Source organism: Vespula vulgaris, chromosome 5 (genome assembly GCF_905475345.1).
Source record: "Vespula vulgaris chromosome 5, iyVesVulg1.1, whole genome shotgun sequence".
Classification (NCBI taxonomy): domain Eukaryota; kingdom Metazoa; phylum Arthropoda; class Insecta; order Hymenoptera; family Vespidae; genus Vespula; species Vespula vulgaris.
The window spans coordinates 4,407,640-4,429,138 of NC_066590.1; the positions used below are offsets into that span (position 1 = coordinate 4,407,640).

The window sequence follows — 21,499 nt, forward strand, 5'->3', positions numbered from 1 at the left end:
GTGAAACGCGTACATACACGCGTAGCCGCTGAAACCAACCGGCAATGGCGTTTCTCCCGTTCACCGTTTCGTTCGTCGCGATATTCGAGCCTACGGGTGTGAATCGAACATCGGTCCAATCGACTTAACCGACTCATTAATTCCATTTTTCATCGATTTCTACTCACTTGCAAATAAGAAAAACAAAACAAAAAAAAAGGCAGAAGAAAACAAGAACAAAAAAGAAAAATAATTAATCTCGCGTTAAACCCTATAAATTCTATGCGTCGCATAACTTTCGAGTCACACACTTAGATATCTTGTATTATTTTTACATTTTAATTTCATCTTATCTGCACAAAATTAAAACTGTTATTTCATATACCGAAGTTTCTCGTGTTTTTCTTAAGCACGATTTATAATTAGCACGGCACGATTATATCGATTTTAATAAAATATATTATAGCTTTCACGTCACTCGCATACATATGTATATCATTTTTTTGCTTACTGATACGAAAAAAAAGAAAAGAGAAAGAACGATTGAATTTCTTTTTTTACTGAAATCAAATCTGCCAAAACAAAATCTATGATCATTGGTTTGAGAGATAAATCGACAAATAGATATCGACTGCAACGATGAAACGCAAATCGATGACTTTTATCTAAACGTTTCTCGGTTCCAAAGTATGCCAAAAAAATGTCAAGTTAATCGTATTCAATTAAAATTTAAGAACGGAGAAATAAATATGATTAAAAAAAAAAAAGAGCAAATAAATAATTAAATAAATAAATCAATCAATCAATCATATAAAAAAAAGAAAGCGAGTCTACAGGAAAATAACATAGGCGTGTGACAACGATTTAACATTGGAGGAGAAGGAAGAGGGGATTTAAAGATCGGTAAAAGATAGATTTGTGTTCGTATAAATACAAATAACGTATATACGTACATATATACGTAAGTACGTACATGTATACATATATGTATATTTAGATACGTATATCGAGAAACAAGAAGTATTTAATAGAAGTTGAAGGAATAAAAGAGAAGAGTGAAGTAGGAGGATCGTTTCGCTTGAGGTAATTTCCTACAAGTGTCCCCCTCAGCGTTCGGTATTATCGTTTTCCAAGCTTATCGTCGATAAAATATGCGACTTGTCTTCTCGCACGGGGAGCTATTAAAGTAGTCCTTTAACGTATCTAATCGCACTTAATTGCGAATAGTAGAACGAGAAAAGAAATGATGGGGGACAGATAGAAAAAGACAGACAGACAGACAGACAGACAGACATATAGTTGAAAACAAAGAATGAGAGAGAGAGAGAGAAAGAGAGAAAGAGAAAGTGTGAAAGAGGAAGAGAGAAAAAAGAAAAAAAATGGAAAATTAGAGACAAAGACAGAAAAAGAGAAAGAAAGAGATAGGGAGAAAAAACGTCATGACACGTCGCGCTTTTAGACGGGACGTCGAACGACGCGTTCATTATCAATTAACGCGCACGCTTTCCCCGTACGAGTTATCGGTTAATTCCTCTTTTTCAAGCTTTTATTTCGAGAGTGCAGTCGCCCAATGCTTTTTACGTTGTACACGTCGGACCGAACCAAGCCGATCGATTCGCGAAGCATCGCAAGCACACGAGAGTGAACCTTCCCTCATCTATTCCTACGTAGAGTATATATACGTTTATTCGTGCATATGTTTGTGCGTTTGTCCTTGTATCTGTGTGTATATATATATATATGTATGTATGTATGTATGTATGTATGTATGTATGTATGTATGCATGTATGTATGTACGTTGACGAAGGACGAATAGTAGACTCCTAAGCGAGTAAAGTATCCGCTCGTTATACCGTTCGTGCATTACCCTCTTTTACGCATTTCTTTTTTATGCACGTGCGCGTCCATCAGCGAAAAACATCGTTTCGCGATTTACTTAATAAGCGAATGAACAGGGACTCGCTATTTGAAAAATGAAAAAAAAATTTCACTCTTTCTCTTTCTCTCTCTCGCTCGCTCGCTCGCTTGCTCGCTCTCTCTCTCTCTCTCTCTTTCTCTCTCTGCATTGTTATACGCACACGCGTTTGGTTGTCCTTGTTCGATGCGATTAAAAAGATCGGGACGGATTAAAAAAAAAAAAAAAAAAAGTAAAAAAAAAAGAAACGAAAAGAAAATAAGCAAAAAAAAAAGAAAGTAGTGGGCGTAGTTCGAGGTTTATCAAGTTCAAGTTCGACGTCCAATCGTGTTTAATCGAATAATATATTATTTCGATGTTTTCGAAGTGGGTATGCTTTTATGGAAAAAAAAAAAATAAATAAAAATGAAAAATAAAAAGAGAAAAAAGAAGGAGGAAAAAAAGTAGCAAAAGTTCGATTACAGCTCTCCTAAGTTTTCTATTAATATTAAAAAATATTCACTCGCTGCAGAAAATATCTTTTAAAAGTTTCAACTGATGGATATGTATGTATCTGTCTATTTCTGCGTATATGTAAAAGAGTTTCTCTATTTTTCGGTTCACGAACTACCGTCTTGATAAAAAGTGTCAACTAAAGTGACATTCCCATTGTTAAATTCATCGTCCTAAAAATATCGACGTCGGCTTTCGTCCCAACGATCGGTTGTTCTATTGCAAGTAACTTAAACCTGAAAGTACGTGTGTATTTACGTATACACGTTCGTTCAAGTTCACCGCGTTTAACGATTTCACGTGAAGCTATTTTTATCTAAATACGTGTATAAAAGCGTTTTGGAGGATTTCCTTTCTAAAAGATCGCAAGATCTCGTGGTTATCTTTGTTTCTTTCTTTTTTTTTTTATTTCTGTTAAAGGAAAAATCGTAATACGAATCTAACGTCGTCCCAACTAATTTTCTTCCGAAATTTCATATAGATCTGCGTCTTTTTTTGTTCTTACAAAAAAAAAAAAAATGAAGAAGTACCCTCGTCTGCCATTTTCTAACATGAAAATTTAAATGACATAAAGGCTAAGTCGAAAAACAAGCGCATACTTTTGTGTCGAACGGTACAAAATCTAATCTAACTAATTACCATGCATTAACGTTCAGAGATAATAAGAAAGATGTATCCTCTAAAGGAAAAGAAAAGAAAAAGAAAATTCATATCGAAGGGACGCGCTCAACGATTTCAACGCTCGATGGACGATAGAGAAAAATAAAGAAACAAACATCCTACAAGTTCGTGATTCGAAAACGAATCGATTCGAATTCCAAGATGATCGTAATATGAAGTAGTTCGTGTGAAACTTTCCAAGACAGTTAGATATTTTTTTCTTATTCTTCGGCGTTGAAAGAGAAAGTTCGAATGTATTTCAAATAATGCACATTAACATTTACCGTAGAACGAAGAAATAAAGAAAGAAATATTACTACGTATATAGTGTATCGTTTCATGTTCGTTTAGATTTTCTTAAACCACGAAGATGAGCTATCGAAAACATTTGCATACCGGTATGTATATATTATATACGTGTATATAGACGTACACACGTATACATAGAATCGTATATCTGTCGTGTCTACGTATATCGTAGAAAATGGAAGTCGCGACGTCTCGACGCTCGGCGTCGTCGGGAACAACAAGTAGTAAGTTCGTGTATCACGTCGATACACATACACGCACACACATATATCCGCTTATACGTAGAAAGATACATAACGTATAGAAACGCATATACATATCCGGCTGGCTTTCGTCTGAAAACGCATCGCGTTACGCGTTGTAACGCGCTCGAACGTAACGCGCGCGCATAAAGAGGCGCCTTTCGCAATGCCTCGCCTCATCGTCGATCCTTCCTACGGTTTCACTTTGATGCCGAGCGGATAAAACTGTGTCGGAAGGTTACGTGACTCCATCTAAACATTCTTCGTTCAATCTCAAAGCAACCGTCTTAATACCGAACGAATGCGTATTAACCCTTTTCAACTGTGCTTAGATTCGTAAGCGAGTGAACATACCATACATATGTATGTATACATATATGTATCTATACACATGTATAATACGTTCGCGTGTCACGTAAAAGGAACGAATCTATTAGACTAGAACGTTCATTAGATTACATTTTTCCTTCTATCCGATTGACCCAATCTACTTCCTGTTATACGAGTAACAGCTTTTGATAAAATAATCTAAACGAAAAAAAAAAAAAGAAATTATTTATTCGTTCATTTATAAACGAATCATTAAGATTCGATTAGAGTTTGGACAGTTTCGATGATCGAGTAATAAACTTTTTGTAGGTTCTGCATCGACCTGTGTATTCCTTGTCGCGTCACATTTTCCGACCGTCAAAAAAAAGGAAAATGGAGAAAGAGGAAATGAAAATAGAATAAAAAAAAAAGGAAAGAAAAAAGGAGAGAGAAAGAAAAATTTACGGACTCACCTCGATAAGGTGCCCTTGAGCAAAGGATTCCTGTCGTCATAATATCCGCCGGACGAAGTCATCTTCAAGTAATCCAAGGAACGGGCACGTGGCACTCGACACTGACACTACGGCACTGCATCACTGTGTCGCGTGATCCGTTAGCCTAGCTTTCCATTCACCGCAGCAGCAGTAGCAGCAGCAGCAACGACGACGACGACGGCAACGAAGACAACAACAACGACGACGATGACGTTCGAGCGTATGCACGACGACGATACATCGTCGTCGAATTAATCGAGACGGCGTGCGTCAAAAGACGACGCTTCGTCCTCTTCTTCCTCGTGAAGATTTTTGCGCTAGATCAACGATGGAAAAAAAATGATCCTTCTTCCTTTCCTTCTTTTCTTTCTTCCTTCCTTCCTTCCTTCCTTCCTTCCTTCCTTCCTTTCTTCCTCTCGTTTCTTCTTTTTTACAATTATATCTTCTTTAACTCGCTATTTCCGTTCGTCAGTTCACTGTTCGAATTCACGATCAAGATTACTTGCCGTTCTCTCTTTTCCTTTTTCTCTTAAATATGTCACATACGCCGATGATACTTTTTATCGTCTTATGATTGTCACGGAATACGTCATAGAAAAATAAAAAGAAACAGAAGAAAAAGAAAAAAAGAAAAGAAAAACTTTCGTCGTTGCTCGTTAGAGTAAGCGCTCACTGCGCACGACGTAGTCACTCGAGAGTGCGACTTTCGGCGAGCGAGGACGATCGTTCTTACTCTTTCTCTCCTACCACAAGGTCCGTTCTAGATGCTCGATCACTTTCACGATTTAAAGCCAAATTATTTTCTTCTTTTCTGGAACGAGGTAATCACCGGATTGCCGCTTCGTAGATCCCAATACTCGTTCGTGGTGGCACGGTTCTCGCTCCGCGGACGTTACAGGCCTGCATGATGATGATACGCTTGGATTATTTGATTATCTATCTATCTATCTATCTATCTATCTATCTATCTATCTGCCTACCTACGTAGCTACCTTACCTATCTATTTATGCATCCATCTATCTAGCTATCTATTTATCTATCTCTTTGAATCATTCTTGCGCGTCACGGAGTTCAATGAACGTACGACGTGTTTTCTAGAAATGAGTGGAAAATGGTTCGTTGGATTAGAAGGTGACAGTTTCGATCCAAACCCGAACGAAAAATCAGCGAAAAGTTCGCAAATACGACTCTTTCAAAGATGGCGCCGTCTTTGATTACTCCGACAACGTATGCGACGCATTACCCGGGAAAATTTAAACTTTCAAAAGATACATTTGTATTAACAAATCGATCTCTGCCAAAAACATATAAATTCTTATATAATTAACGAGTTTTGCGGATCGAATAATAATAATAATAAAGTTTTAATTACTTATTTGTATTTCTTATTAATTTTTATATCGTCGTAATTAAGTGAACTTTTTTATAATGACATTTAAGGACATTCAACTCGAACGGACTTATTACGACCAAATCGTAAAACCAGGAAAACTTGAAAACTTTCGAGGTCGTAATTACGAAACAATATTTTCTTGACGGACGAGCCAACGCTAACAATTAAATTGTTCAATAGCTGGCAGCTAAAAGTATGGACGGTCGTTTCAATATCTCCAATAGTAATAATTCCAAGAATTTCAACGAAGAACGTCAGGCCAACAGAAAGAAATAAAGAAATAGAAATAAAAAGAAAGACGACCAGAAAGCCTACCTATAATTTATTATACAAATGCGCATAAGGAATATTATCAGTTAGATGCGCGCGAAATCGTCCGTTACAACGGTATGTCGTAAGCCGTAATTATTCCTTTCTCCTGAGTTCCGAGACTCGTCTATGCACTTTCACCGTTTCTTCTATCTCCCTGAATCGGATACCAGGACTTTGAGGATGCGCTTATTTTTAATCACTAATTTTTCAAAGTTACCCTAATCCAAAGCCAAAAATGTATAGCTTCCTGGACACGACCGGTCGAAAATTAAAATCGAGAATTAAAATAAATTCATATAATTAAAATTATCTCAATGATTATATTAATGATAGCTATAAATATGACACGCACATTACGAAGTGAAATAAATATATTTTATTTCGTTATGGGAACATATTGAATGAATTGAAAAGATGCACACACATGTACACGTACACATCAAACACATATTCGATTGTATTAAACAGGTGCAATTAGAAAGGGAAGAAAATTGAAAAAAAAAAAAGAAAAAAAAAAGATTCATTTCATTCCGATAGGCCAAGAAGAAAGCACCATTATACTACGAAGTGATTATTAACGTACGAGTTGATCGACAAAGTCGAAAGTATTCGATAGTCGATCCCGACTATCGAAAGGAAACACATACAAATACACACACATACGACGCACACACAACTTGTATTCTTTCTCTCTATTTCCATCTCTCTTTCTCTGTCTCTCTCTCTCTCTTTCTCTCTCACACTGTCTCGTTACTAGTCGCTGACATTTTCGATAGAATATACTTTGAAGTTCGCCGTAAAGCGTTCCGATGCATCCCGATTTATAGATATTCTAAAGTATACAGATCTGAAAAAGATGTTGAGCGCTTTCAAGAAAATCGAAAGTCATTCGACGACGTAGAACTTTACGATAGAGACTACCTTCCGGATTTTATTTCGCGCGAAGGAGATTCCGGCGCGGCACGAAAGCACTCCGGTCGAGTGCTCGGTCGAAGCCGAGCGCAAGAGTCGGCCGAGTAAAAGCGTTACGCGATTCAAGGACGTCGTACGCCGAGCCTGACACGGCGATTGTATCTCGAGGAGGCAAAGCTGAGGATCGCTCGTGTCTACTATCTATTTCTCTTTCTTTCTCTTTTCGGAACAATGGGATTAAAAAAATAATAATAATAAATAAATAACAATAAAATGGAAAGGGAAGAACAAAAAAAAAAGAAAAGAAAAGAAAAAGGAGAACGACGACGACTATTGAGAAAATCAACAATTCTACGATAATTCTTTTAATTCTTTTTCTTTCTATCTCCTTCTCTCTTCTCTATGTTTCTTTTTTTTCTTTTTACTTCTTTTTACTCGAATCGTTCCGCCGTCTTCCTTTTCCCCGGAAGAAAATCGCTGACTGACAAAGCTAGCTCTTGGACGATTCGTTCGATTAATCGATTTATCGATCCACTGACTGACCGACCGACCGATCGAGAAAAGCTCGTATACTTCTCGATTTTTCCGGATGTTTACTTTGCTTTTAAAAAAATACATCGGAAACGAAGAATCGAATAATGATTTGCCTCGATCCTCTTACCCTTGTCGTTATACATTTTATGTACGGTCAACGTCTTCCTTGGTATTTAGAACGATCGCAAAGCAAAAAAGGAAAAAAAAAAAAGAAATAAAAAAGGAAAGGAAAAAGCCGTCCAGTCGTTCGTCGAAAACGATACTTGATGAAACAAAACGGAAGGATGACGACGACGTGCATAGAAATCGCAAAATCTTTTTTAACGTCGAAGCTAATCAACGTTATCGTATGTTACCGCGGAATTTTTAATTACTACGCCAATGCGCGATCTAACTTAATCTATATCAAAGATGGAGAAAGAGAGAGAGAGGGAGGGAAAAGAATAAAAGAAAAAGAAACAGAGAGAGAGAGAGAGAGAGACAAAGTTTGTTGGAAGAAAACATTTCAAAAGCAATAGGACTGATAATCGTTAAAAATGATTCATGAAAAAAAGAGAGAGAGAGAGAGAGAGAGAAAAAAAAATACGAGGAAAAATACAAAAGAGAGAAAGAGACGGTTTGATGGAAGAAAACATTTCAAGAATAACAGAACGGAGAGTCATTAAAAAATGATTCAAGAAAAAAAAGAGAGAAAGAGAGAGAGAGAGAAATACACTTACATGGCGCCGTTAGAGAACAACAAGATCTATATATATATATGTATATATATGTGTATATATGTGTGATATATATATATATACGTATAAAGAGAGGAGAACAAGAGACAAACACAACAGAGAAGATATACGACAAATAAGTTAATTTTCACGTTGGATTACGCTTCTCGAATATAAGCCAATCCGCGTTAACCGGTTCGATTCCCCACTAAAGAGACTCGCGAACGAAATCCGTCCGCGGCGCGTTACCAACGCCGTACCTTTCCCCTTTCCCTCCCAGGCCATTCTCCAGGCTCCTCGCGGACTTCCCCCCCTTTCTTACCTCCCACCCCCGCTACCGCCTTCGCCATCATTCGTGAGCGAGACGGCGATACGTGCGCCTACTCACACGCGATCGCTTGTGCGTAATACATGTATATGTAGGTATGTATATAACACCGTACGTATATACTATTCTATCTATCTATATTTGTAGTATGTACGTACGTATATATATATATATATCATACATACGTACGTACGTTGTGTGTTGTGTGTTGTGTGTGTGTATGGATGGATGGATAGACGGATAGATGTGTAGGTACGAACGTTAAGTTGCGCACGCGTGTATATGTGTATGTATGTGAGAACGCGCGACTTACTCGGATCGAACTGCGAGGAGGAAGAAGAGGAAGAAGAGGAAAGACGAAACACGCTCGAGATCTTTTCGAGCTTCTTCGTAAAAGAGACAGATAGCAAACCTCTTTCCCCTCCACGTCCTCTTCCCCACTCCTCCTCCTACTTTGCGGCTCCACGCGCGTTTATTTACACGCGCGAGCACGTACACCGAACGTGCGAGCGAGAGAGAACGAGAGAAAGAGAAAAAGAGAGAAAGAAAGAAAGAGAGAAAGAAAGAGAGAGAAAAAGAGAGAGAAGAGAGGAGGGATAACGCGCGTCGCGAGCTATTTTTCAAAGGCACGACACGACGAAGACGACGCGTCGTTACACACGGGACGATCGGCCTCGAAGACGACCGAAGCAGTCGTCGTAAGGTGGCGCGCGCTCGCGATTCACCGGATTTCTCGCTACTAAGCGACTTCATCTCTCTTTCTCTTTTCGTCTCTCTTACTCTTTGCTTGTGTTATGTTTTCGGACGCGCGCGCAAGCGCGTATGCGTGATGTAGTTTCTTTCTTTCTCTTTCTGTCTCTCTCTCTTTCTCTTTCTCCCTCTCTCTGTTTCTACCGTGGCTGAGAGAAAAAAATGCGTTACGTTTGTGTAGCGTCGACCTACCGAGCAAGAACGATTTAGTTTTCCACGAATTCCTTTCTGTTCTCTTTACTTTCTTAAGCGTGTGTCCTCCGATTATGTATATATTATCTGTCTTGTTTACTTTTTTATTTTCGTCGACGTCTTTGCTCGTTCCTCGTTTCTTTTTTTCTCCCTTCTTTTTTGCCTTTTCCTTGTTTCTCTCTTTTATTTTTCTTCTCTTTTTCTCTCGTCGTCTTAATCCAAAACACAATGCTAAATGTTACGAGTACGAGTTATTACGATAGAGATCGGATTTCGTTTCTTGTTGAGATAATAATAAACATGGCGGACGTATCGAACTGGTATTATTTGCTTATGACGATTGGTTTGTTTAACGCGTTCTGTTTAATCGACGAGCTTAGAAATAGATAAGAAAAATCCTCGAACCTGAAACAGTGGCACGTCTTGCGCGTGTCTGTCTGTCTGTTTTTCTCTCTTTCTCTCTCTCTCGTTCTCTCTGCGTGTATGTCACGTATGTCTCGTATTTATTAATTAATCCGTATCTCTTAGAACATCAAATGTCAAGTTCTCATCTTATCGTCGACAAGCATGCAAAGAGAAAAATGGAGAAAAGAAGAAAAAAAACATGTCGTAGCGATATTCTCGACTGGTTTGGTTTAAATGCAACGTATCGATCGATGATAGGTCGAAGGTGATCGACGGATTATCTCAGTCTCGTCGATTCGTCATTGAGAACACGCATGACCGTTTTTTTTCCTAGGGCATATACATCGTATTATCGAACTTTCAAATGACAGCTAGAGAATATTCGTCGACATCTTTTTTTCCTTTCTTTTCCCGCGCTTATTCAAATAATTTTCTGTTACGTATGCGAGGTACTATATATCTATATATAGACAGACAAAGACACATATATATATAGATACATAGATAGATAGAGAAAAAAAAATAAAAGATAACGTAGAATCACGCTTTGCGTGAAATAGAGAAACACTGCCGTACATCCAATCGAAAGTCGCTTTCTTATTCGACGTTTTAACATCGTGTTAATGGAACCATCTAAATGCTACTAACTACCGATCTCTCGTATCGTACATGAGTAAGCGTCGCTTCGTTTGTTTATCCCTAATGTGTTCGCAAACAAATCGTAAAGGCTTCTCGAGTTAAGCAGTAGGAAACCTTACCTCTAATCATCCATCGTCACGTGGTAATCGAGGGATGAACGACGACACGCGCTTCTCGATCCAATTCTACGACTATCGCCGATTTGAGGTTAGAACGGAAGTAAAGGCTATCGGTGAGCGCGATTATTGGTCGATATATTTCAAATATACGATCGTGACTGAAGGAAAAGAAGAAACGATACACTCGACACACCTACAATCGTATTCGCAAGTACACGTATAAGAAAGATATATATATATATACACACACACGCAGCTAGGGACGGTGATAAACCAAAGAAGAAAGACACAAGTAAACATACATATGTGTACTCGACTCGATCTGTCTGCGTCCTCGTTTAAACGACCGAAGTACATACGTCCACTTTGACAGAGCGCGCTGAGCACAGATGTTACAAACTCGAAAGAAGACAATCGACTATCGAGCGGGAAATCGACGTCAACGCCATCATCCAACTTCGCATCGATAAAGTATTTAAGACATTTATCTCTCTCTCTCTCTCTCTCTCTCTCTTTTCTTTAATATTTCTTTTTCGAATTACTATCAGAAATTTCATCGATCGCAAAGTATATTCGTTTAAAATAATATTCGATCTCCGCTAGGCTGCCCTGAAAACCTCTATGCGTTGCTAAGCAAGCAGGGATGTGTATAGTTAACGATATCTTGCTTTCTAAAAAGACATCGATGCGCACGAACGACGCGGCGACGGGTTAGGATCGAATTGGAAAGAGATACTACGACGTCACAGAATGAGAAAGAGAGAGAGGGAGGGGAGGGAGAGAGAGGTAGGGAGGTTGGGAGTGGGAGAGGGAATAGAAAACGGATAAACAAGAGGCGTATGTAACGCGAGTAGAGGGATAATATCAATGTCGAATCGAGACTATTACGAAGTTCCGAATGATATTTTCGAGCGAGTCGATGAAAATGATAATAAGTAAATATATTCGTGATCTTACTGATATCCTTGTTTCGCCGTTATAGGAGCGTCGCGACGGCGGTACGAATGACCGTCGTTCGACGTCTTTTGAGAAAATCTGCTGACGCACGACGATGTCGTATTCATTTGTCTTTTACACAAGTCTTGATATTCGTCCCTTGTTTTTCTTTGTACACTACGTATGTTTACTACCACACTGTATTTATATGCGTCTATATATGCGTCGCGTTTCGGTCGCGTGTAAACGTACAATAAAGACGGCGCGTGGACGGTCGCGGCTGAACTGATCGTGGGGGCCGAGCCACAGGTGTCATCGCTCGGCGGCCCTCCCCACCCCACCCCTCACCGCGAGCAGCACCGTATGTTCGCGAGCCTATCTCCGTCCCACTCCCTCTCCCTCTCTCACACACACACCTTTTTCTTTCTCTCTCTCACTTGACGCGCGTGCTCCTTCCTACGCTACACTTAACGAACGCGTGCGCACGCCGATCTTTCCTACTTTCCGCGAAATTTGAACGGTATCACCTGTTTTCTTTTGCTTCTTTTGCTTTTTTTTCTTCTTACTCTTCTTACTCTTCTTACTTTGACAATAAACGTATATATATTTTTTTTCGTTAACATGCTATATATATGCGTGTGTATATATGATATGCTATATATATATATATACGTTATAACCTAAATTTCAAGGGAACTACTACACTCTAAAAATACATACGTAAATAGATAAAACTACAACAGTACTACTTGATAGTTACGTTGATTACCTGTAAATATCCAATATCTAAGATCGTTAATTCAAATAGATATTTATTCAAAAACCAGTGTATTTCGTGATAAAACATGTAATGCCTGTGTTATTACGGCATAACGCACGTGACCCACCATCGTGCATTCTAATTCACCCGATCGCACATACGCTAAATTTCTTTTCCTTCGTTTCTTCTTCTTCGTCTTCTTCTTTTCCTTATGGATTTTTTATCTTTTTATCCTTTACTAGCTATATGTGTGTGTGTGTATATATATATATATAGATATATATATATAGATATATATATGTATATATATATTTATTTATTTATATTTATATATATATAACTTCTTTTTGCCGCCATACCTATCCATAGAATATATTTTATAATTTTTATCTCCACCGTTTCCATTTCTTTTTTCTTACGCGTACAATGTTTCATTGTAACGTTTATAATTGAGTGAAGCTGTATCTAGTGTATCTCTAATTACATATACAATATGTGATATGGCGCGCAGCCACCGATAGCCATACGCTACGCAATTTCCCACGCATCAAAAACAAAAAATTTCTTTCTCCTACACAAATAAAACGTCACGAGCTTTACTATCTTCATTCCTTTACTTCCGTTCTTACTTTTTCTTCTTACGAAGAAAATAACGCTGACGAGAGATCCATATGTACGAACATGACGAATATACTGCTCACTCGCATTCCCCTTCTAAATAATTTCTAATCGCTTTCAGAGCTTATTTAAGATACAAATTGTCGAAAATCTATAAAACGAACAGGGAATACCATCGAATTTGATCTTTTCCATTGCTCTACTTTCCTTACATTTTGATACTGGAGAATAAAAGCATTGCTAAAAAAATGCCATCTTTTTTTTTTTTTCATTATTATCGTTATAATCATTAACGAAAGAATATTTTCAATTAATACAGATACTTTTATAAGTAATTTCTTAATATGTTCTTTGTTTTTTTTTCTCTTTGTTACAGAAACCATCGAAAATCGTTGTTCCCGCATATCGACTCAACATTCGAGAGACAGACAACGACTCGGTCAAAATAAAACTTTACAGAAGATAGAGTAAAGATATATTTAATGATACAATAATGATGATAAAACTTTCAAAATAAGTAAGAGATTCCTCTTAAAAGAAAGAAAAAAAAAAAAGGAAAAAAAAAAAAAAGAAAAAAAAAGAAATAAAGAACAGGAAATGTGCGCCTGCTCTATTCTTTGCCTTTCTTCTTTCGCACAGTGGCTTTTACATGCGCACAATTACGGGACAGACGCACAATTTCCAAATTAGAAATTTTTGACGAGTAGCAGAATTCATTCTTTCATAGATATAATCTACACATCTATACATCTATATAAGGATTACACATAAGACGCATTAAGCGCTGTCGATCGTTGGTTAATGCTCTCTCGAAACGCGCAAGCGAACTTTCAGAATTATTGAACGTCTTTTCTAAGGAAGTTTTTGCGTCGTGTAGCAACGTAAGGCACATTTTCGACGCGTCCCGAGTCTCCTCTTCGATTCGACGTTCTTTCTTACATAGTAGCGACAGGACGTGACTCGAGAGAATAACCATCGACTCGCGTCTTGCATCACATTTCATGAAAGAACGAATATCTACTAATCGCGTTGCGAATATAACCGCATGGAGAAAAATGTCACGTGACTACTATCTACGACAATAAACATAGTACATATATATATAAACAAACAGGTATACACATATAAATACATACATACATACATATGTGTATCACGTTACGTATAATTTTCTCTCCCTTTTTTCGACAATAGCTTCCTCAATGTATTAAAAGTACGACAAATCGTGACGTTCCGATATGTATATATGTATATATGTATATATGTACGTCTACGTATACATATGTGTAGATTAATTTCGGTCACGAAGATAGGAAGAGATCCGTTATTTATCATTTTTCTCGTCGTGTGTATCTTCTCGATGGCCCACTCGTCAATATCTTTTTAATTTTTCAAACTTATTGGTCCGATCTTTCGTAAAATGTCGATACGTGTTCCAACGATAAATGCGTCTTCATCTTCCTCGACAAAAGTATACATGTCAGAATATATACTCGACATCGTATGTGCTTGCTTTTTACGTGCATGCATTTCTTGGTTCTTTTTTTCTCTCTCTCTCTCTCTCTCCCTCTCTCCCTCCCTCCCTCCCTCTCTCTCTCTCTCTCTCTCTTGCTTCATATTTGGCTCTTTCTCCATTTCCATCTCGATATATGACATTACCGATTTTCGCGACAAATTGACGCACTTAATTAATCCTCTCTCTTAGCGCTGGGAAACAACGTTAGGTATTGCAATAAATATGATCTTAGCAAAAGCCCGACAACGTTGTTCTCCCTTAGAACCTGGCTCTGATGTAAACAGCCGATGCATCGTGTTCCCCATAACCGAGGCGTTTCGCATGCTTGTAAACCTCGTTCGCTGCTGCAGCGAGGGGTAGAGGTTGTTCGAGCTGATCGCTCATTCCTAACGATAGTCTAAGATCTTTCTGCATATGTTGGAGCGGTAGTTGTGTCGGGAAACCACCCTCGATGATGGCTAAAATCAAGGACGAGATCGTTAATCGTTGATCTGTCATATAATTAGTTGTGTGTTGTATTAAAAAATACAATTTCATCGAGATATACTCAATAATTTATATTTCGATCCCTTACCCTTTCCTTTGTCAAGAATCGCTGGACAAGCTAGGGAGGTTAACTCTAAAACCTCAAGAACGTCTTTCTGTTGAAGTCCCGCTCGATCGGCAAGAGCCATACTCTCGGCAAGACCCGCCAATGTTACACCAGCCATTAGCTGAAGCACGAGGTTCATCTTGGACGCGTTACCAACTTCGCCAAGATAGAAACTGTTTTTACCCATAGCCTCGAAACACGATTGGCAATCGTCGAAAAGCGTACGATCTCCAGCCGCAAGAATGACCAATGTGCCTTCCTGTGCTTGGGTTTTGCTACCTTGCACTTGTGCCTCAAGGTAACGGCCACCCTTGGCGTTTATCGCCTCGGCGATATCCTGTGACGTTTCCGCATCTATTCCTGTCATTTCAACGTAACCCTTGTCAGAGGATATTTCCATCAATACGCCGCAGTTACCAAAAACCATCTGAAAGATTCAAGTTACGGATTTTGTTGATACAACGTCGATCCATTTGCCGGCTGACCTTTTACTACTTCAAAGATAAATTCCTTTGACTTCTTTCTCGATTCTTGATTTATACTTACATCCTTTGCAGCTTGTGGATCAGCAACGCAAGAAAACGTTATGTCAGCTGCCAATACGACATCCGAAGGTGTTAATCCTTGCTCTGCTCCAGCCTTTACAAAGTCCGCACACTAAAAAGCAAATAAATAACATACGTCGTATAGTCGTTTTGCGACTGATAAAATGTGATGTCAACATTTTGATTATAATTATAAATTTTATTATCATGATGATCAAGTAAAAGATTATTTGACGAATCTTTCGAGAATCGATCGTCGATGGAAGACGCTTAAAAATCTCTTTTCTATAGCATTTCCTCTGAGCATTGGACTTGAATAATCCGCTACTGACTAATCCGCTTAAAAAGCATCGTGGCGTCATCCGTTGACGTATAAAACAGTTGAAAGCAACGGATAGAGTTTGAAAGACCGAGAGATGGCGCCACAACGAGGAACGATTCGTCTCGCTTCGTTCTCGTCGTCGCGTCGACTTCCGGACGGCTACGAAGCGGTGAAAACGGTCACGGGACGTTGGCCACATCGACAAACGGCGCCATTACGAGGGATCGCCGTGCGCGTTTCTCTCTTAATCGCACCTCGTTAGGTAGAAATTCTCATGTGGCTTTTGTAGCGCTTTCCAGCGTGTTCTCGCGAAGAGATCGAGCCAATGATTTCGCGTATCTATATAAATATATATATTTACATATATTTATTTATATATATATTTATATATATATAAATGTACATACACGTACACACGCGTATATAGCTCTCTTAAAAAAGGGAAAGAAAAAGAGAACATGAAAAAAAGGTACAACACGATGCGCAGTTCTCGCATAGAATTCTCTGGAAGTTTCGTAACGCCTTAGAACGCGTCGTAGAACACAAAAATGGCTGTGTTACTCGTCGACGCGACACGAAGCGAGATGAGGTCGTTTCGGATTTCTCGAGATGCTGTCCTCGTAGTACGTACAGTTTCCTTAGTACGTACTCGTGTTGCTTAGCTCCTTCGTTAGAATACCTATAGGGATTGCTTGCAATTTTCGTCGGCTTTCAACGTGTGTTGCTATATTTTACTATAACGCAATCTCTCTCTCTCTCCCTCTCTCTCTCTCTCTCTCTCTCTTTTTATCAATAAGCTTGCATTTTTTCGTATGAAATGCCTTTATCTAGGACGAGGTCGACCGCTCGGTAGGTGCTATGGCCCGGAAGGACGTTTCCTTCCCGAGAAATAGAAATTTCTTCTCTACGAAACGTACATGGCCGATTATCGGTTGACCGTCGCGCGTTGTGTTTGTGTCGAAGCGAATGTTTCGTTCGTTCGTTCGTTCGTTCGTTCGTTCGTTCGTTCGTTCGTTCGTTCGTTCGTTCGTTCGTTCGTTCGTTCGTTCGTTCGTTCGTTCGTTCGTTCGTTCGTTCGTTCGTTCGTTCGTTCGTTCGTTCGTTCGTTCGTTCGTTCGTTCGTTCGTTCGTTCGTTCGTTCGTTCGTTCGTTCGTTCGTTCGTTCGTTCGTTCGTTCGTTCGTTCGTTCGTTCGTTCGTTCGTTCGTTCGTTCGTTCGTTCGTTCGTTCGTTCGTTCGTTCGTTCGTTCGTTCGTTCGTTCGTTCGTTCGTTCGTTCGTTCGTTCGTTCGTTCGTTCGTTCGTTCGTTCGTTCGTTCGTTCGTTCGTTCGTTCGTTCGTTCGTTCGTTCGTTCGTTCGTTCGTTCGTTCGTTCGTTCGTTCGTTCGTTCGTTCGTTCGTTCGTTCGTTCGTTCGTTCGTTCGTTCGTTCGTTCGTTCGTTCGTTCGTTCGTTCGTTCGTTCGTTCGTTCGTTCGTTCGTTCGTTCGTTCGTTCGTTCGTTCGTTCGTTTCGCTTGCCCAGCCCTCTTTTAATCTTTCCCTCTTTCTCTCTTTCCCAACGACCCCTCCGTCTCTCTTGCTTCTGCTCTCCTACTCTCCTCTTTCTCCTTCTCATCGTTCACAATATATTATACGTGATGACGCGTGTTTACGCTCGTCGGAGAGGTCGAGAGCACATTATTACGAGAGTTATTTGCATCTAAAATATGAATTCTCCCTTTCACGCTTAACGTTTCCATAACTTCCGTAATATAAATAAAACGAGACGTGTGCTCTAAGAAAAAATACATGGTCGTCATAGTCGTCCAAAAGATTTCGTAAAAAGATACTGTGAGAATATGACGTGAAGAAAAAAAAAAGAAAAGAGAGAAAAAAGTACAACCGGTCATTCGGTCAGATCCAAGGCATTATTACAAACGAATCAACACATCCGCCGCCATCTTTAATAGCTGATAAAGATACACCATTTTCCTTTTCCTCTCCCTCCTACCCCTTCTCCTTCTCATATTAGTAATCTAACCATGTTTTTTTTTACGTAAATATATTCTTTCTCGATCTCGTTCTTTTCTTTTACGTATACACGTACGCAATGTTTGTAAACGAGGCAAAGGAATGCGCAAGAAGATACGCAAATATTTCTTATAACACTTTAGACCTTGAAATTCTTCACGTGTGCTCGTTGGTCATGAAAATAATAAAATGGCGACTCTCCTAGGAAAATTACAACTTTTCCAATTTCTAGTTCGCTTAATCTGATAAGGGGAAAAAAAGAGAGAAAAAAGAGAGAGAGAGAGAAGAAAAGAAAAGAGAAGAAAAATGAAGAAAGTATTTAAACGTTAATATCCTTTGTTATCGATATACGGGTATCTCTTTCTCTCTCTCTCTCTCTCTTCGACATCGCTTGACAAATAATACATCGACCCGGTAAGAGGAAGTTGTCTGGTTTTCGCTTGGTTGTTCGACCGGAAGCCGCAGATGCGGCATGGATATTCTGCGTTGAATAAACTTGGAACGATCGTTCGTACGGTAGTTTCCTAAACGTACCGAAGCAAGTTGTTAGTACCGTTGCGAAAAGATGGCCGTCATGGTGTTACGTCACAAATTCGAAAAAGAAATTCGAAGACGTTTTTAGTGACTCGTCGCGTACGTGACTATCGGCTAAAGTGGCGCTAAAGTTTCTTCCTCTCTTTCGTGCACGCACGTTATCTCTATCTTTCTCTATCTTTTTCCTTTTCTTTCCTTTCCTCTTCTTTTTTGAATTACGAGAAAGCAATAACACGCTCGTCACAGTCGACTTATCGTTTGAAATCATTATGCTCATCTTCTCGTGTGGCACATGTCGTTACGATCCGACACGTTTCGAAGAAATAAAACGAGGAATGCGAGGAAACTAACGAGTACGAAGATAAGAAGAAAACAAGGAGAGAGAGAGAGAGAGAGAGAGAGAGAGAGAGAGAGAGAGAATTCAATAAACATTTTTTGTCTTCTCCTGTCCTCCCCTTCTTTCTCGTGACGTACGCGGATACAATGCGACGGCATTCGTCATTTCAACGGCCTCGTTGCCACGTTTACGCGCGATTTCCAGAGCGTTCAGATTCGTCCCGGAAGTGACGAATCCGGGTTATCATCATCGGTGCTTTTCGAGTTTCGAATTGGCGGGCGATTCGAATCATCGACTCGATAATAATTCGATTAAAGATGTTTTTCTTTTTTTTTTTTTTAAATATTTTTATACATTATCTTTTGAAGGAAACAATTGATATCTAAACGATATTAATAATTTTTTGCCGAGTGCCTTCGAGGTTTGTCAATATTTTTTCATTTTTTTTTCTTTTTTTTTAAATCGAAACTGATCGAAGAGGTGTGCTTTTAGAATTTGAAACACGACATCGCTTATCTTTCGCTTATCTCAACAAACGATATATAAAAAAAAAAAAACGTTATCGCTATTGCAATGCTACCGCCGCAGAAGACAGCGATAATAAAACGCTTAGCTTAGTTGTAATGCTCTTTTTCATAAATAATAAGCAACGTGTATGAAAGAATAACTGCCGTTATGGAAACTGCTGTTATTGCTGCATCAGTATGAATTGACTCAATAATTCGTTTCTTATTTGAATATAAACATTTCCATATTTATTAGAATTGAAACTTTTGAAATAATCAACATGAATTCGGATAAAATTCGGATTTAGAATATTGTATACAGAATTTCGCTTTTGAATCCTTAATTTCGCTCCAACATATTTTTGCTTGCGTGGGAGAAATTCTGAGAATATATGGGCGTCTAACCGAGATATCGTTAATACACATGCATACGCGTATACAGATATAGAGAATTTATGAATGTGCGAAAGGACGTTTGGTCGATCGTAGCTCGATCGATATTCCAATCAAATTGCCAACTCGAATCACGTTCGTAATCATCGACGCGTCGTTTTATTCGACGACTTGTCGAAGCCAAGGAAGCTCGAAGCATCGAACAAATTTATATATATATATGTATGTATGTATGTATGTATGTATGTATGTATAACACACACAATCGTATCTTTCCATGAACCTTGAAAATGTAGCGTATGCATTCATGTACATATTACAGCAGTCACGTTTAAGGGAGACCCAGGAAAGCACAAATTCCAAATAACAAATAAAAACACCATTATTATCAGGATACTATCATTAATACGACACAGTAGGATAATTCCTTATCGTTGTAAACCGATACGATTGTAATGGTTAAAGAAGAATTAACAATAAGTAAGAAATACTTTGAACTTTTGGTTTTTCCTAAGTCTTCCTAAGTCATGATATTTCCTACACACCATTTCCAAGATCAAATATGTAAGTATAAAAAAAAAGAAAGAATTATTTTATACCTATCGTTCGATTAATCCAATATTAAAGCTTCTTCATTTCTAAGACATGAACTAATTTAATTTTCTACTATAAAGTCTCAAGGTTTTCTTTCAATTTTCTTCTGAAGAAAATCAACATGATCGTGAAATTTTCTCACATACACGCACACATCGAATTCACGCAATGCGACGAGAAACGACCTTGAACTGAGAAAACACATAGAGAAAGAGAGAGAGAGAGAGAGAGAGAGAGAGAGAGAGAGAGAGAGAGAGAGAGAGAGAGAGAGAGAGCGAGCGAGAGAAAAGTACATATGTCGTGGAAGAGTAGGATGAAAAATTTCGAAGGTCTTCGAGAGGGGTTCGCGGTCTGCTTGGCACCGATTACTCGACGCAACCGCAAAGTGTTTTCTCTCTACATGTTTGCAAATACACACATACAATACGCATAAGCTTGAGAATATAATACTTGAGTAAATAGTAGAGTAGCCGGGTTGGGAGAAAGAACATTTGCTGCTCGAAGATTTTACTTCTTCTGCTACGTCGTTAAGTGTCCAAGCGGATCAAGGAGGAGAAGAAGGAGATGGAGGAGAAGGAAAAGAAGAAGGATTAAAAGCGTCTCAACGATAAAAGGGTCCCCCCCCCCCCCCCCCCCTCTCTCTCTCTCTCATCCTCCTCCTCATCCTCTTTTTCGATTAAACGCAGCAAACGCGTTCGAGGCGACGATGCGAAGAAGAGTCGAGAACGTATATAGACGACACTTTCACGCTCGATCGCGTTCTCTGCTTAAACGTTTCCTCCGTTTTTACGCTAAGAAGAAAGAGATAGGGAAATCCGAAGCATGTTACAAAACGAGAGCTCGCAATGATACAAAGTCGAACGATTAGAATCGATATAGATATACGGTTACTATAGAGAATCCATAGCACGATCTTGCGTTTTGTTGTTTGTAAATGAAAGGAAAGAAAGGTGTGTGTGTATATATGTATGTATATATATATATATATATATATATATATATATATATATATTTATAAAACAGAGAAGGAATTCTCCCACGCAAAAGAACTTCATATGAAAGCGGAATTCCATACGTAGGAGGTGTTATAGGTACGTAGTATAAGTTTACCTTTTTCAGGTGAGCACCACACCTAC

General features: G+C 38.8%; 2 protein-coding genes and 1 long non-coding RNA gene across 9 annotated transcripts in view; 1 reads left to right on the forward strand and 2 right to left on the reverse strand.

Moving 5' to 3' along the window:
- LOC127063664 (AF4/FMR2 family member 4) overlaps positions 1–12,285 on the reverse strand; it is a 153,099-nt gene extending 140,814 nt beyond the window's left edge. For 2 of the 6 annotated variants that reach the window (XM_050993673.1, XM_050993668.1), the window contains exons 1-2: positions 5,399–5,496; positions 4,381–5,301 (exon numbers count right to left, since the gene is read on the reverse strand). In XM_050993673.1, the coding sequence (XP_050849630.1) occupies positions 4,381–4,442 (62 nt within the window). In that variant the 5' untranslated portion in view covers positions 4,443–5,301; positions 5,399–5,496. Of the gene's footprint in view, positions 1–4,380; positions 5,302–5,398; positions 5,740–10,702 lie in introns of those variants that run through there. The other 4 variants (XM_050993663.1, XM_050993665.1, XM_050993664.1 and 1 more) reach the window with 4 other exon arrangements.
- LOC127063675 (uncharacterized) lies at positions 1,236–5,777 on the forward strand. Its single transcript, XR_007781446.1, has 2 exons — positions 1,236–1,646; positions 4,238–5,777. It is a non-coding gene; the product is annotated as an uncharacterized LOC127063675 (long non-coding RNA).
- Positions 12,286–14,599: 2,314 nt separating the features above from the next.
- The window catches only part of LOC127063671 (cytokine-like nuclear factor N-PAC), a 31,020-nt gene continuing 24,120 nt past the window's right edge, over positions 14,600–21,499 (reverse strand). For both annotated transcript variants that reach the window (XM_050993687.1, XM_050993686.1), the window contains exons 10-12: positions 15,671–15,781; positions 15,107–15,551; positions 14,600–14,990 (exon numbers count right to left, since the gene is read on the reverse strand). In XM_050993687.1, the coding sequence (XP_050849644.1) occupies positions 14,791–14,990; positions 15,107–15,551; positions 15,671–15,781 (756 nt within the window). In that variant the 3' untranslated portion in view covers positions 14,600–14,790. The remainder of the gene's footprint in view (positions 14,991–15,106; positions 15,552–15,670; positions 15,782–21,499) is intronic.